The 13,514-nt window shown below is 54.3% G+C and overlaps 2 protein-coding genes across 6 annotated transcripts in view; one reads left to right on the plus strand and one right to left on the minus strand.

The window, feature by feature from the left end:
- OTOF (otoferlin) overlaps window positions 1–7,649 on the plus strand; it is an 89,236-nt gene extending 81,587 nt beyond the window's left edge. Inside the window, exons 36-47 of one of the 5 annotated variants that reach the window (XM_019642333.1) lie at window positions 77–214; window positions 529–656; window positions 763–933; window positions 1,527–1,687; window positions 2,377–2,519; window positions 2,888–2,976; window positions 3,788–3,886; window positions 4,044–4,285; window positions 4,425–4,603; window positions 4,710–4,810; window positions 5,040–5,230; window positions 6,645–6,724. In XM_019642333.1, coding sequence (XP_019497878.1) covers window positions 77–214; window positions 529–656; window positions 763–933; window positions 1,527–1,687; window positions 2,377–2,519; window positions 2,888–2,976; window positions 3,788–3,886; window positions 4,044–4,285; window positions 4,425–4,603; window positions 4,710–4,810; window positions 5,040–5,208 — 1,620 coding nt within the window. In that variant the 3' untranslated portion in view covers window positions 5,209–5,230; window positions 6,645–6,724. Of the gene's footprint in view, window positions 1–76; window positions 215–528; window positions 657–762; window positions 934–1,526; window positions 1,688–2,376; window positions 2,520–2,887; window positions 2,977–3,787; window positions 3,887–4,043; window positions 4,286–4,424; window positions 4,604–4,709; window positions 4,811–5,039; window positions 5,231–6,644 lie in introns of those variants that run through there. The other 4 variants (XM_019642254.1, XM_019642412.1, XM_019642492.1 and 1 more) reach the window with 4 other exon arrangements.
- Window positions 7,650–8,219: 570 nt separating this feature from the next.
- The window catches only part of DRC1 (dynein regulatory complex subunit 1), a 46,509-nt gene continuing 41,214 nt past the window's right edge, over window positions 8,220–13,514 (minus strand). Inside the window, exons 14-17 of the mRNA XM_019658967.1 lie at window positions 11,302–11,483; window positions 10,046–10,189; window positions 9,622–9,724; window positions 8,220–8,469 (exon numbers count right to left, since the gene is read on the minus strand). Coding sequence (XP_019514512.1) covers window positions 8,401–8,469; window positions 9,622–9,724; window positions 10,046–10,189; window positions 11,302–11,483 — 498 coding nt within the window. The 3' untranslated portion in view covers window positions 8,220–8,400. The remainder of the gene's footprint in view (window positions 8,470–9,621; window positions 9,725–10,045; window positions 10,190–11,301; window positions 11,484–13,514) is intronic.

Here is a 13,514-nt window from a genome sequence, read left to right on the forward strand (position 1 = left end):
TGGCTGTTTTGAATGACATTCCACCTGTGCCTGTTGAAACCTGTACCCTGACTGACCTATTCTTGCCTTGCCCCAGGGCTCCCTCTGCATGTACAAAGTGCCACTCCCAGAGGACTTTTCCCGGGAAGCTGGCTACGACTCCACGTATGGCATGTTCCAGGGCATCCCCAGCAATGACCCCATCAACGTGCTGGTCCGAGTCTATGTAGTCAGGGTGAGACTCCCCTCTAATCCCTTTCCCCTAGTTTCCTGGTCCCCCTGACCAGGAGGGGTTGAAGCAGCTGTGAACTGACAACCCCCTGCTGGGAGGTACTTGGAAGGTTATCTGTTCTAGTTACTATCTTTTATAGAGAAGGAAGCCAAGGCCCAGAGAGGGGCAGTAACTTGCCCAGGGTCACACAGCAAGTCTCCTGTGTCTGTTCCAGTGTTCCTGTCCTTCACCATCATGGGATCATCAGTGAGCAGGGTGGGGGCACTAGAAGAGGAGGGTGTGGGTAGCCTGCTCAGAAACACCCTCCCCCATCCCAGGCCACGGATCTGCACCCCGCAGACATCAATGGCAAAGCCGACCCCTACATCGCCATCCGGCTGGGCAAGACTGACATCCGAGATAAGGAGAACTACATCTCCAAGCAGCTCAACCCTGTCTTTGGGAAGTAAGGCCTCCTGGTGGCTCCCCCACCCCGGCCCCTACTTTCCCAGCCCAGATGACCTCCCACCCTTCCCCACCCTCAACTGTCCTCCCCACCCCCACCCTGCCAGATCCTTTGACATCGAAGCCTCCTTCCCTATGGAATCCATGCTGACAGTGGCCGTGTACGACTGGGATCTGGTAGGCACTGATGACCTCATTGGGGAAACCAAGATTGACCTGGAGAACCGATTCTACAGCAAGCACCGTGCCACCTGTGGCATCACCCAGACCTACTCCATGTGCGTGGGATGGAGAGGGGCGGGCAGGGCAAGCCTGCTTCACCTAGACTCTAAAAACAAGATTCAGAGCATGTGGTTTGGGAAGGGAGACACATTACGGTTTCTGTCCCAAGCCTGGCCTCCACTCCTGCAGGCTCTGGGCATAGCCTTCAGGGCCCAGGACTGCGGATTCTAAGACAAGGAGAGAGCCAGGGGGTTCCAGGACAGAGAGGGCAGGACAAAGAGAGAACAGTGGGCTGGGAAGAGGGGTGACACTGTGCTTTAGGAAGAGTCCAGTGGGGATCTGGCTGGCCTCTGCCACTGACAGGCTGTGTAACCCTGGTCATGTCCCTTAACCTCTCTGGTGATCGGTTTCCTCATCTTTGAGGTTCCAGAGAAGTGAGCCCCATGGGGGGATGGAGTGGGCTGCACTGGGAGAGACTGGATGCTCATCCTCAGGACACTGGGCCTGTGGGGCCAGAGGAGGGATCAGCCTCCAGGAGCCCTGGCATCTCAGCTGAGCTGGGGTTGGCGGGGAGGGGGCAGCAGCTACCTTAACCAGCTGCCACCTAGAGATGGCCCCGCCCCACCAAGCCTGTGTGCCCCTCCCACAGACATGGCTACAATATCTGGCGGGACCCCATGACGCCCAGCCAGATCCTGACCCGCCTCTGCAAGGAGGGCAAAGTGGACGGCCCCCACTTTGGGCCCCCTGGGAGAGTGAAGGTGTCCAACCGGGTCTTCACTGGGCCCTCCGAGATCGAGGATGAGAACGGTAACAGGGTGCTGCGTGCAGCCACAGGGGTGTCAGAGGCCAAGGAGGGACCCACACTTCCCTGAGACAGGACCTTGAGGCTTAGCTTGGGGTCTCCTCTGCCTGGGTGTAGTGACCCTCTAAGGGCCCAGAGTCCCACTCCTGTCTGCCCAGCCTCTGCCCAGCCGCTCCATGCTACACAACGCTTGCCCACTTGTGGCCTTCCCTCTCCCTCTCAGCATCCCTGTGGACTAGGGAAGGCCTCCCCATTCTGTAGATGAGAAAACTAAAACCCAAGTAGTTTAGTGACTTGCCCAAGGTCACGTGGCTCCACGCTCTGCACTCCTTCACCCATATGGCCCTTCCCAGAGAATCAGGAGGACTTGTGTAGAAAACTTGTGCTGACCACCTTCAGGGTGCTGGGACAGAAAGTGGATTCTTGCCTTCCCTGACCTCCCAGCCCCATAGGATTCTCTGGTCAGATTCTGCAGGCAGAGGAAATCCAAGGACACAGAACTCTCTGGGCCCTGTGGGACAGCTGAGAGCTTGGGCAAGCCACTTCTCCCCCTGTGCCTCAGTTTCCCCAATAGTAAAATGGAGATGGGTGAACTGGTGATAGTTCAGGGGCCTTTTTGTGCCCAAGTCCCTGGCCCAGCACAGGTCTTATTCTGCTGAGTGCATGTATGCAGCTGACGCACACGCACCCACAGGCCAGAGGAGGTCCACAGAAGAGCATGTGGCATTGTGTGCCCTGCATCACTGGGAGGACATCCCCCGAGTAGGCTGCCGTCTGGTGCCAGAACATGTGGAGACGCGGCCACTGCTCAATCCTGACAAGCCAGGCATCGAGCAGGTGACTTACCTGAGGTTCTTTGGTATTTGGGGTCAGAGAGTCCCAGCCTGAGTCCATAAAATGTATCCTTGTTATTGGCTGCATTCCCCAAAGCCTGTGGCATGTGCCCACCATGGTCCTTCACGATGATGCCAGTGGCATGTGTCTTTGCCTTGAGTGAGAACCACATCAGCTTGGGTGGAGACCTGGGTATCTCCCTCAGAAGCTGTGATTGGCTATTGATGATGTCATAGGAATTCCTGGCATCCAAGGATGAAAACTGATGAAATGGGCCCTGACAGGACAAAGGTTGGGAGGGAGAGAAGAGTTGGCCTTCCTGGGCAATGGAGGAGTCCCTGGGGAGAGCTGCCACACCCCCTCTTCCTCAGGGCCGCCTGGAGCTGTGGGTGGACATGTTCCCCATGGACATGTCAGCCCCCGGGACGCCTCTGGACATCTCCCCCCGGAAGCCCAAGAAGTGAGCTGCTCGGACTCAGCACTACCCCCTCCCTGCCCCCCACACCTCGCTGCTTCTCCCATGGCCCAGACCACCTTGGTCAGTGGGCATTGTGATATCCATGTGGTCTTGTGATGGGAAGAGACCAGCTCATCCATCAAGAGTTGTGGGGCCTGTCCTTGGCGGGTCCCCTTTGCTGAGGCAGGGGCCACAACCCCGCTGTGCGGTCAGGGAGTACACGCCAGCACCCTCCAGCGGACTGTCATCAAAACATGGCTTCCACACATGTACCGACACATACTCTTACACACAAGACACACAAAACTACCTTATTTATGATGACAATTGCATGTCAAAATCCTCTTTGGGTACAAGGACATAAAGGAAACTAGACTCCATGGGTATTCACTGCCAGCTGCTGGGCTTAAATGTAAATTGCTGTTAGGTCCGGAGTGGAGCTTCTGGCCTCTGAAGCTGGGGGACCTTGCCCTGACTCTCTGGGCCTCGCTTCAGCCCCCCTCCGCAGCTGGGCCCCTCCCTGCCCTCAGGCAGCCTCCCTGTCCAGGAGTGTGCTCCGGGTCCTGGCGTTCCAGCCAGACTGGCTTCCTCCTGGGGCTCGCCTCACAACAGCCATGCTGACTGGCTGGCAGTCACACCCGCAGGAGTCTCAGCATCTCTCCATCCCTGCTACTGTCTCAGCCCCAACTTGCCCAGGCCCCATAATCACCCCAAGTCCCCAGGACTTCTCTTGCTCATCTCATCTCCAGCCCACCACCCAAGGTCATAGGGTAATCCCCACCCAAACTGTTAACCAGCCTCTCCCCCTGCCCAGGTATGAGCTACGGGTCATCGTGTGGAACACGGATGAGGTGGTCCTGGAGGACGACGACTTCTTCACCGGGGAGAAGTCCAGTGACATTTTTGTGCGGGGGTGGGTGAGAGGTCCCGGGCTGGGAGGGGGCTCAGCTGGGGGATCCCACCTTCCTGTGGTACAGGAGAGGAGGGAGAAGACAAGGGGGGCTGTGGGGCGGGGAGAGGCCCCACCGCTGTGGTTGCAGGTCTGGAGTGGGTGGTACCCCTTCCCCCAGGTGGCTGAAGGGCCAGCAAGAGGACAAACAGGACACAGATGTCCACTACCACTCCCTGACCGGCGAGGGCAACTTCAACTGGCGCTACCTCTTCCCCTTCGACTATCTGGCTGCTGAGGAGAAGATCGTCATCTCCAAGAAGGAGTCCATGTTCTCCTGGGACGAGACTGAATATAAGATTCCAGCTCGGCTTACCCTGCAGATCTGGGATGCCGACCACTTCTCTGCCGACGATTTCCTGGGTGCAGAGCTGGGCTGGGCCAGGGAACTGGGACCCCGAATGGAGGGGGCGAGGGAGGGGGTGGTAGGGACAAAGTAAGCCCACCCTGGGTGAGGGGTTCATTCCCACCAGTGTCAGAGCTGACTCCAAGGTTGTCACAGGTGCCATCGAGCTGGACCTGAACCGATTCCCGCGGGGCGCCAAAACAGCCAAGCAGTGCACCATGGAGATGGCCACAGGGGAGGTGGAGGTGCCCCTGGTTTCCATCTTCAAGCAGAAACGTGTCAAAGGCTGGTGGCCCCTCCTGGCCCGCAATGAGAATGACGAGTTTGAGCTCACGGTGGGCACCACCCCTGCTCAGATGGTGGGCAGGTTTAGGCCAGGCTGGGGTCCTGAGGGCCTGGCACCTGGCCCCGGCTCTGGGACAATTTTGTTCTTCTCTGCAGGGCAAGGTGGAGGCAGAGTTGCATCTACTGACAGCAGAAGAAGCAGAGAAGAATCCGGTGGGCTTGGCCCGCAATGAGCCTGACCCCCTCGAGAAACCCAAGTGAGTGCCCAGTCGGCCAAGTCCCTGGGGCTGCTGGAACAGGAAGGAGGGGCCAGAACCTTCTGGTCTTCTTGCCCCCACTCTGCAGGCATTTCTGCCCTCTGCCCCTTCCTGGGAACTTCTGAGCCCAGGATCAGCCCGCCTCTTGGCCAGGCCCCCTTGCCACAGCCTGAGCCTTCACCCTGTCTGTCCTTTCTCCTTGCTCCCTCTGCTCCTCTTGCTGCGCCAGCCGGCCTGACACGAGCTTCATCTGGTTCTTGAACCCTCTCAAGTCTGCCCGCTACTTCTTGTGGCACGCATATCGCCAGCTGCTCCTCAAACTGCTGCTGCTCCTCTTCCTTGCCCTTTTTCTCTACTCTGTGCCTGGCTACTTGGTCAAGAAGATCCTTGGGGCCTGAGTCCGGCATCCTCCTGGGTCTGGTACTCCTCCCTTCTTCCTCTGGACCTAGGGCTCATGAGCTTACAAGCATGTGGAAGACACACACACACACACACACACACACACACAGTGCACACACAGCTCATACACGCACACACACACAGAGCAACTTTCAAGTTTTTTAACAGTTTTAATCACGGACTCTCCGAACTGGAGATGACAATTTTACATGATTACATATTAGGCCCAAAAAATGAAGTCAGCTGCCCAAGGTCCCCTAGTAAATCAGGGGAGAGCTAGGCCTCAGCCTACGCTTCCAAGTTGCCAATCCAGCATCCTTCGCACAATACCACCTCCTCTCCCAGCAACATTCCTGACAGGCTAACCCAATTCCATCGGCAGAAAGAAGCTGAGATACAGACAGGGGATGGGGACAGTGTTAGGCTAGGATTAGCCAGCAAGTTCTGAGTGGTTCCTGCAGCACCCACCTCCCAACCCAGACCCGTTTTCCACCTGCAGGACAATAGGTTGCTCCATCCAATTCCAACAGCTTAGTAGCCCACATTTGCTGAGCACCTGCTCGGTGCCAGGCACTGTGCCAAAGGCTTTACCCTTCACTGCCTCACTCCACCCTTTTGACAACACCGGAGGTAGGGTCCATTCAAAGAGGTGCTAACTTGCCTGTCCCAGCTGAAATTAGAAACCAGGTGCCCTGTGCCCACACCCCGCTTACACTGACTGTGGCTCTGGGGGATGAGGTCTGTGTCCTCCAGGAGTCAGCAGGGCAGGAGTTTGAAAAAGCAAGTTCAATACATATTTATATCTTGACACTTTTTAAAGCCTATTGTTTTGTAACACAAACAATAGAATGTAAAGCTCAACAAGCACTTCTTGGCTAGGAGGCCACGCAGAAGTTAGAGCAGCGATCGTACCCTGTCGTACCCTGACAATGGGCAGGTCAGTGGGGGTGGCATACGCCCCACCGGGGCTTCACAGACTCTTGGCAGAAGTTTATGTTAAATCAGGAAGGCAGAGAGGTTGAGAAACTGATCTCATTGTGAGAGAACAAGGGGCAGCACTGGACCATATACAATGAACTGCTTGCTAAATAGAGGAGCTTCCTAGTAATCAGAACTGCCTGTGGTGCGGCAGCTGTCCCTTCAAGTAGTGAGCCGCCATTGTCGCAAGTGTTCAGGTAGAGGCTGACGGCTACCCAACGGCCAGAAATGCAGCCTAGGCTTTGGGAGGAGGTTGGGGCGCCAGGGGGTTCCCCCACATGGGACAGGGGAATGTAAACAGCAAACCTGGTGCTTAGAAATGGGCTCGAACCCTGGCTCCAGCACTCACTGCTTTTGGACTGGGGCCATGACAGGCCCTTTGGGGTCTAGAAGGACTGAGGGGACGGGGTGCCTCGGGAGATGCCCACCACCTGACTGCAGTGTCCTCCTCCCCCAGCCGGCCCGACACCGCCTTCGTCTGGTTCCTCAACCCCCTCAAGTCCATCAAGTACCTCATCTGCACGCGGTACAAGTGGCTCATCATCAAAATCGTGCTGGCGCTGCTGGGGCTCCTCATGCTGGCCCTCTTCTTCTACAGCCTTCCCGGCTACATGGTCAAGAAGCTCCTGGGGGCATGAAGGCGCCACAGCCTCCCGCAGCTCCTCTCCTGGGCCTGTGCACTGGCCCCTCCTCTGGCGTGGATTTTCCTCTCTCTGGGGAGCCCGAGCAGCCCTGTGTCCACCCTTTAGGCCTCGGGTCCCAGGAGCCTGTCTCCTGCGTGCTGGGCTGGTGACACCCCACTGCCCATCCTCATCACCCCAAGCCTGCTGCTTGCTGGGTCCTGCCCCTCTGGTCCCTGCCTGCGGGGTGGGGAGTGTGGGTGGGGGGTGCTGAGGCACCACCCTTCTTCAGGCCCTGGCTCTAGAGGAAGCTACCCCAAACCCTCCCCCAGGCCTTTCCGTTCAGGGCTAAAGCTTCCATGAAATTAACCCAGAATCATGTCATGGGCTTTGAACAGCATAAATGAGCAAAAATCACCCCGCGCACCTCCCCCACACATAATCTTGTGAGGGCAGCCTTCACCGCCAGTCTTTGTTCTGCAGAAGCGGGCCAGGCCCTTCCTACTTATCCTGCGGGGCTAGCTGCTTCCGCCCCCTGCGCACTCCACGTGGCCCTCCCCCTGCCCAGGCAGCCCCCAGTCCCTGCCCTGCCTGTGGGTTTTTATGGCTTCCCAGAGCTTCCTCTGCCCAGGCTGGTGCAAGCCTAGATGAGGCGCGATGGGCGTTAACCCCTGTGCCCTCCCACCTCCCACAGGCAACCGCTGCCCTCCCCACCCCTGCAGAGCCCACTCTTCCAGTCCCTCCAGTTACAGCCAGGAGTTTGTACTTGAAGTGCTGCCCCCTGCCTGAGTGAGTTGGGTTTCTTCTGTTTCCTTTCCTGAGTGGTTTTTCCTTTCTCTTAATAAAAGATATCCAACACTGACTGGGCTGACAAGTGTGCGGCTGGTCAAGTGGGGGCACTGGTGTGGGGGTGCAGGGTCTGCGGGCACTCAAGGTTGGCAAACTCAGCACCAGCTGGCCCCACTGGTTTTTCCTTTGGGTGACCTCATGGCCCAGGGTTCAAGGCAGGCCCTAAGGCACAGGGCCACCTGCCCAGGCAGCCCTGGGGAGGAGCCTCACACCACAGCCAGGGGGCACAGCAGGGTGGACCGGAGGCCCCAGAAGCTCACCAAAAGGGTCCTGCAAGCCTAAGGACAGTCTGAAAACCAAAGACCCCACAAGCTGCCCCAAAGCTCCAGCCTCCACTCAGAGACACCAACTGCCTCCCCACACCCCTCACACACACACACACACACACACACACACACATAAAAAAATTAAAAAAAAAACAACGAGGCCAGGGTCTCATCTCACAGCAACATGCCCATTCTCACATCACAATCGGAGGCTGGGGACAAAGTCCCCTCATGACAGAGGTAGGAGCAGGAACCCACTTCTCACGAGACCAAAACTCTTTAAAAAGATTCAGCCACAACTTTTTAAAGGCTTTAATCATGACTGCAGGATACAGGTGACTTCCCTCGGCACCCTATTTTGACAGGCCTTACAATGGCAGCTCTGGAAAATGCAGAGTGGGGCCTGCAGCTCCCCAGGTTATACAAGCTGGCTCCAGCACCAATGCCAACACGTTTACGCGCTAACGCAGCAGCCATTTCAGGTCTGTTTCGATTTTGTGGGTATCTGCAACACCTGAGTCGGAGGAACTTGCAGTTCAGAGTTTATCTGGAAGACAAGGAGTAAAGGTCATTGCATTTTGCCCAGGGTCCTCTGTCTTCATGACCTCTGGGGGTCAGGTGCCCATGTTTACTCTCCTACAGGCCTCTGAATCTCTGCATGCATTTCCTCCCCAAATGCTTCCAGATGTCTGGGAAAGCCTCCATCTGCCTTCCTTCAGAAGACAAGTGCAGGGCTTCCTTTTTGGCTGCTGCTCCAGCTAGCTAACCTCTGGGGACGTTCTTAACCTTCCACTCTGATCCATCCTTTCCCCGCTTCACCTGCCACCCATCCCCAGCCCAGCCCTGCCCTTCCCTCCTCTTCCCCATCTCCTTGTATATAGTAGCATCAATGGAAGCGCGGACCACATGGTCCCCTAATGTCTGAGTCCTGTCACAGGCCAAGAGGCCATCATGATGCCCAGGCTTACCACACCCCCTGTTCAGGTGTAGCCTGGGGCCTAAGACCACACAGGACCACTTGGCCCCAGTGCCTGGGCTTGTTGTGACTGGTCTCAGTCATGCACAGCTGATGACAGAGGAACTGTGCTCAGGCCAATGTCATGACCCTCCTGGTCCACGACCATAGCACCCTGTGAAGGATTCCCCACCAGCAAATCAGAGCCAGCAACTGTGTTACAAACCAATGGGAGCAGAGATGGTGAGATTCCTCCTCTCGCCAGGCCATGGAGAAGTTGCCCCAACTATCACTGGAGCAGGCACAAGGTGGGGGCCAGGGAATATCTGCCCCCATTGGAGCCTCTTCTCCCAGGTCACATCCCAGGCCAGACAATGTGGGCTGGCAAAGCAGGAAGAGCCCATGCTCTGGGCAAGTCATAAAGTCTCCGAGTTTTGCTTCTCCTTTTTGTGAAAGAGGGAGAATCATTTCTGCCCTCTCTCCCTCACGGAGTGGTTGTTAGCACCAAAGAAGAAAAGTCATCGGGAAGGGCTCAGCAAGCTGTGAGGCATCACTGGCTCTGGCACTGCTTCACCAACGAGCAGCTGGTGCCCCAAACCGTGGGCATCACAGGGACACTATTACAACCCACAGGCTTGCCTGCCTGTGGTGGGAGAGAGCACTCCTCATTTCCTAACACCAGGTCCAGTCCCACCACCTCCCCGGCCTCCTGCCCACCCTCCCTGGAGGGTCCCCGTCACCCACCTTGGAGGCTAGGTACTGCTTCAACAACATCTGGAGCTCTGTGTTCTGCTGCTCCAGAGAATTGTTTTCTATCAGCAGCTCGGCCCTCTGGGTCAGGATGAGGCTGTGGGCAGAAAAATTGGTGAGAGGCCTATGGCCGCCTCTATCCTCTACCAAGCAGGGGCCAGGGTCTCTGTGCTTCTGTTCTGGTGGGAGGTGAAAGAGGACCCCAGAGGCCATACCTACCAGAGCAGACCTCCTGCCCTGACCAAGCCAGGCCAGCCACCCTGCACTGCATGCCCCCAACAGGAGTTTCCAAAGGCAGCTTCTCTTCCCAAGAGTTCATAGGACAGGGAGGCATCAATCGTGGCCACTCCAAGCAGGGATCCTTCCTCACCTACCTGCCTGGCCCCCTCTCCTCCTGGTCCATGACACGCACACTTACTGGTATTTCTCCAAGGCTGTATATAGACCATCCCAGAGGTTCTGTGTGGACTGAGGGATCACCGTGGCCAGGGCCTGCCAGTACTCAGAGTCCTTGGAGTTATCGCGTACCTCCTTCCGCAATTTCACAGGTGGCTGCGAGTCCCTGAAGGTCAAGGACACTGGTGCCAACACGTCTACCTGGCACCACCGAAGCCCCCAAGCAGTGCCTGTCCCTCACAGACTTACTGCTTTTCCATCTGTCACCTTCCCACTCAGCTGTACAAACTTGTCAGGTTATGGGAGGTTCTCGGAAAGGACACAAGCTTATCATCAACGTTCCTGATTCTCGGGGCCACTGTCACCTTTGTGAGCGCCGTTAGAGTTTAGTCCACCCTTTTTCTCTCAATCAGTTTACCTCACTGGCTTTAAAGCTCATGACTATGTCCATTTCTCTCACTAACGCATCCAAAACAGCTCTCAAAATTTGTCATCATTTCTCTATCCCTTCTAGGACAGCCTTGATTCAGGATATCACCTCCCACCTGGGCAAACCTTCCCATCACTCTCCTTGTATCCAGCATCACTCCCTCCCTGCTGCCAAAGTGATCTTTCTAAAATGGAAGGCTAATCACGGTTCCCCGGCTGCTTAAGGTCCTTTTGTGGCTCCGGCCCACTAAATGGTGAAGACCAAGATCTTGGGCACATTTGGCTTTCCGAGATCTGGTCTGGCTTCCCTACCCACCGGTCCTAATTCTCAGACCCTTGACACTCTAGCCACACCTCTCAGTCAAGATTTTTGAATATACCACACCTTTTCCCATGCAGTGACATCCTGAAATGCCCATTCCCGCCCCCCGCCCCCCAACACTTTATCCACCTAGGAAAACTCAGTTCCAGTGCCATCTCCTTCTAAAGCCCTCCCTGACATACCAAATGGAGTTGACCACTTCCTCCTCTGAGCAACATGACACCTTTCACATGCTTTGGCTATTGTTCCGATCACAAGGTGTTATTCCCACGGGGCCTACACATAGCCGCCCCCAATAATGTTCAACAAATGAATCATGAACGAAAAAAATGCAAGCCACTTCTACACCCCGTTTCTTTCATTATAACGCCCACTGATTCCTCTAGCCCTCCTTTCAGATATCCCTTTCCTCACTCCCCCACGTGATTCCCCAGCAGCCTCTTCTCCACTCAGTGGCATCTGCTTGGCCCCCGCATCCCACCCAGCTTTCCCAGTTCTCAGGCAAGCCCTCCGGCACCACAGCCCACCTGGGCTTCTTCAGACCCATGACAAAGGCCTCCAGAATCTTGAGGACGTCATTGGGGTGGATGAGCCTGGGAGAAGCAGGGGCCTCCTCTTCCGGCTCCCTTTCCACAGGGCTTTCTTCCTCCTCTCCCTTGGGCTCTAGCTGCTCTGCTGGCTCCAATGCTGGTGTCAGGCTTGTTTGCTCCTGTAGGGGGTGACAGATATCAGGGACTGATCTGGAGAAAGGGGTCACTAACTATGGGTTGAATGTACACAGCATGAGTGTATGGAGATAGAAAGAAAACATATGGAGAAAAGTTTCTAGGAAGTCACAGGGATCACATAAAAGATGCAGAGGGAGACATTTATACAAGGGAAGAAACGGTGAGGAGAAAGAGTAGAAAAAAAGAGGAAGGAACCAGGGAGAGGCACATGGGGGCTTCAAACTAATAATAATGCTCTATTTCTAAATGTGGGTTCACAGGTGCTCGTTTTATTGATATTCATAAAGCTTACATAATTTACATATCCTTTTGAATCATAATACCAAATAAATTTTATTTTAATTTTCAAATTTAAAACGTCTTTCTCCTGAGACAGGAGGGAAAGCTCCTACTGTTGAGTTAGTCAGAAAGGTCAGCTGCTGGAGCCTGATAAGCTTCACAAGAATATCTGCCCCCAGGGCACCACCGATGGGCATCACAGAGCCCTGAGAGGCAAACCACAAAGATCCGCATGCCAGCAACAAGGGAAATTCCTTATCACCGGGCATGTGCAGTAAGGCCCAAGAGTGTCTTTAAGGTGACCCTTCCCTAATTTAAATACTAGAAATCACACCCAGGGATGGAAATTTACCGTGCTAATGAGATGCACCACGCATGAAGAAGCATGTATCGCACTGCGCAGGCACCTTTACAGGCCGAGGCATAGCTTTTAAGTTGCCTAGATCCCTTTAAAACTCTGCCCCTTCTCTCGAGGAGCCATCCGAACCTTTCCTTTCTCAGTGTTGATCCCCTTGTGCACAAGCTTAATAAACCTTTGCCTCTTGCCTGAACTTTCTTGCGGTGATCTCTCTTGATTTCCATCCTGGGAGATCACAAGAACCCAGAGTGCCTGTAACACTCTTACTCCTATCTCCCAGTTCGTTCAGTTTACTTCTCGCAGGCAAATCGATGTTGTCAGTGTCTTCTGTATTCTTCCAAAGATATATTTTTCCATGTAAGCACACACTTTTCCTCCCCATTTTTAAATAAATGAAACAGAACTACATACAGGTTTTCTGCACTTGGCTTTTTTCACATACCAGTAATCCTTACAGATCTTTTCAAATAAATGCGCAAAGAATTTCATTGTGCTTTTCTACAGTTGCACAGCACACCATTTTGTAGATGTACCATGGCATATATTTTACATATTATTTAATTAAGTCCTTAATGATGGAAATTTCAGTTGTTTTCAATCTTCTGCCATTTCAAACAATGCTGAATAAGCTACGATAAACATATCATTTTAAATGTATTGAGATATATCTACAGAATAAATTCCTAGAAGAGGACTTGCAGGGTAAAGTGTGTACGGTCTTGTAACTGATATTGCCACACTGCCCTCCATAGAGGCTGCAACAATTTTCACTCCCACCAGCATTTTGTGAGTGTGCCTATTTCCCACACCTCTGCCATCACTATATGTTGTCAGAATTGCAGATTTTTGCCAACCTGACAAGTGAAAAAGGAATTTGAGCCGCTTTAATTTGCATTTCTCTTATACAAGAAAGCCTCTTTATCTTTTCATATGTTTAAAAGTCATTTGTTTCATATGTTTATGAAACATATAGTCATTTAAACATTCATATGTTTAAAAGCCTCTTTCAGGAAGTGTTTGCTCGTATCCCTTGCCTGTTCCATTGAGTTGTTGCTCTTTTTCTTATTGGCTTATAGGCGTTCATTATATATTAAGAATATTAGAGGCCAGCCAAGTGGCTCAGTTCGTTAAGAGCTTGCTCAAGAGTGCAAGCTCTGAGCAACAGGATCGCCGGTTTGATTCCCACATGGGCCAGTGAGCCACACCCGAGCTGGGCTGAGCTGCCTGCCAACAGATGGGAGGATGGCTCAGCTGGTGAGAGCATGTGCTCCTAACAACAAGGTTGCCTGTTCAAGATGGTAGGCTATGCCTGCCCGCAACTAAAGAGTGAACTCGGCACCTTGAGCTGAGCTGCTGCCTGGATGGCTCAGTGGAT

The sequence above is a fragment of the Hipposideros armiger genome, unplaced genomic scaffold (assembly GCF_001890085.2).
Source record: "Hipposideros armiger isolate ML-2016 unplaced genomic scaffold, ASM189008v1 scaffold_0, whole genome shotgun sequence".
In the NCBI taxonomy this organism is placed as follows: domain Eukaryota; kingdom Metazoa; phylum Chordata; class Mammalia; order Chiroptera; family Hipposideridae; genus Hipposideros; species Hipposideros armiger.